The following is a 1,817-nucleotide window of genomic DNA, read 5'->3' as shown; positions in this document are numbered from 1 at the left end:
GGGAGCGGAGGAAGGACTGAGAGGAGGGGGCAATACCGGGGAGCGGCACTTACTTTGTGTTGATGGGAGTCAGAGGATTGTAGAAGTCTCGGATGATCTGATTTCCATACCAGGAGCACGCTATGAGCGCCGCCAGACCTGCCGGAGGAAAGCACAAAGTACTGAGTATACCACCAGCCTGGTACCGCCCTCTGACCAGATCCCTCCCACCAGCCTGGTACCGCCCTCTGACCAGATCCCTCCCACCAGCCTGGTACCGCCCTCTGACCAGATCCCTCCCACCAGCCTGGTACCGCCCTCTGACCAGATCCCTCCCGCCAGCCTAGTACCGCCCTCTGACCAGATCCCTCGCACCAGCCTGGTACTCACCCGCCAGCAGCAAGACAAAGCCACCAGTCATGGCGATCCGCGCCTTCTTCACCTTGTCGTCGCCCCCACATTTGGTGCACTTCATCCCCATGGTGGAGATGGCCACGCCCACTATCCCGATTACGATGGAGACCACCATGAGAGCGCGTGTGGCCTGCAGGGAGGCTGCAGAGAGAAGAGAAAGGATTAGAGGCGTTCACCAATTCCAGACATCGGTCTGTCCAGGACAAACTGTGCGACGACATTACCGCGGGGATCAGGGGAAGCTCCGCCATCAGGGACTGGAGGGCCACCAGACCACATGATGAGCACTCATTGGATGAGGACCGAGTGGAGGGGGGTGGGGAACCTCCACCATACGGGACTGGAGCGTCACCATACCACATGAGCACTCATTGGATGAGGATCGAGTGGAGGGGGTTGGGGAACCTCCACCATCAGGGACTGGAGAGCCACCATCAGGGACTGGAGAGCCACCATACCACATGAGCACTCATTGGATGAGGATCGAGTGGAGGGGGTTGGGGAACCTCCACCATCAGGGACTGGAGAGCCACCATCAGGGACTGGAGAGCCACCATACCACATGAGCACTCATTGGATGAGGATCGAGTGGAGGGGGTTGGGGAACCTCCACCATCAGGGACTGGAGAGCCACCATCAGGGACTGGAGAGCCACCATACCACATGAGCACTCATTGGATGAGGATCGAGTGGAGGGGGTTGGGGAACCTCCACCATCAGGGACTGGAGAGCCACCAGACCACATGATGAGCACTCATTGAATGAGGACCGAGTGGAGGGGGTTGGCGAACCTCCACCAGACCACACGATGAGCTGTCTATGTGAAGTCCTTAGGGATCGCTCCACCCGTCTGGCGGCTCTTCAGTCCCCGATTACAGCACGAGACCCTCAGCGCAATTCCCGGTGGAGGATGGGCGGCAGCCATACACCTCCATAGGCCGGGAGGGAAGATCAGAGGACGTGGGACCCCCAGACATGGAACCTTTCCCTCAGGGAACACCGAGGACATCAATGTCCCTCCAGCAATCCCGTGTGCCTGGCTGTCATGCTGATCCTCTGAACTCAATGGATAGGACTTCAGGCATTGCTTTGGGTCATGAAGCCAGAGGACGCTTCCAACAACCAGCATCGTCCCCCCTGCTCAGTAATGGCCGCCCTCGGACTTCTCTCATAGGACAGCAGCCAATCAGAACTTGTAGGCCACAGACCAGCAGACAGGGTCCCCAATCACCACACCAAGAGGACCCGTCATGTCTCCTCGGCTGAGATGGGACACAGATTTGGGGGGGAACTCAGCCAGAGGAGCTTTAGCGCCAAAACCCCGAACCGCCCTCCCACACCCCGATCCCCCGTACAGAAGGGCGAGGATGACAGCGGGACGCTTCCCACAGATCACATTCCAAGCAGCAAGGAAAGCCCTGAAG

The 1,817-nt window shown here is 59.1% G+C and overlaps 1 protein-coding gene across 1 annotated transcript in view; it reads right to left on the bottom strand.

Moving 5' to 3' along the window:
• Positions 1-43: 43 nt before the first annotated feature.
• The window catches only part of LOC108804018 (claudin-7-like), a 5,369-nt gene continuing 3,595 nt past the window's right edge, over positions 44-1,817 (bottom strand). The window contains exons 2-3 of the mRNA XM_018575788.1: positions 370-534; positions 44-138 (exon numbers count right to left, since the gene is read on the bottom strand). Coding sequence (XP_018431290.1) covers positions 50-138; positions 370-534 — 254 coding nt within the window. The 3' untranslated portion in view covers positions 44-49. The remainder of the gene's footprint in view (positions 139-369; positions 535-1,817) is intronic.

Source organism: Nanorana parkeri, unplaced genomic scaffold (assembly GCF_000935625.1).
Source record: "Nanorana parkeri isolate BGI_ZX_2015 unplaced genomic scaffold, ASM93562v1 scaffold4788, whole genome shotgun sequence".
Lineage (NCBI taxonomy): Eukaryota > Metazoa > Chordata > Amphibia > Anura > Dicroglossidae > Nanorana > Nanorana parkeri.
This window is presented reverse-complemented; position numbering and strand designations above follow the sequence as displayed.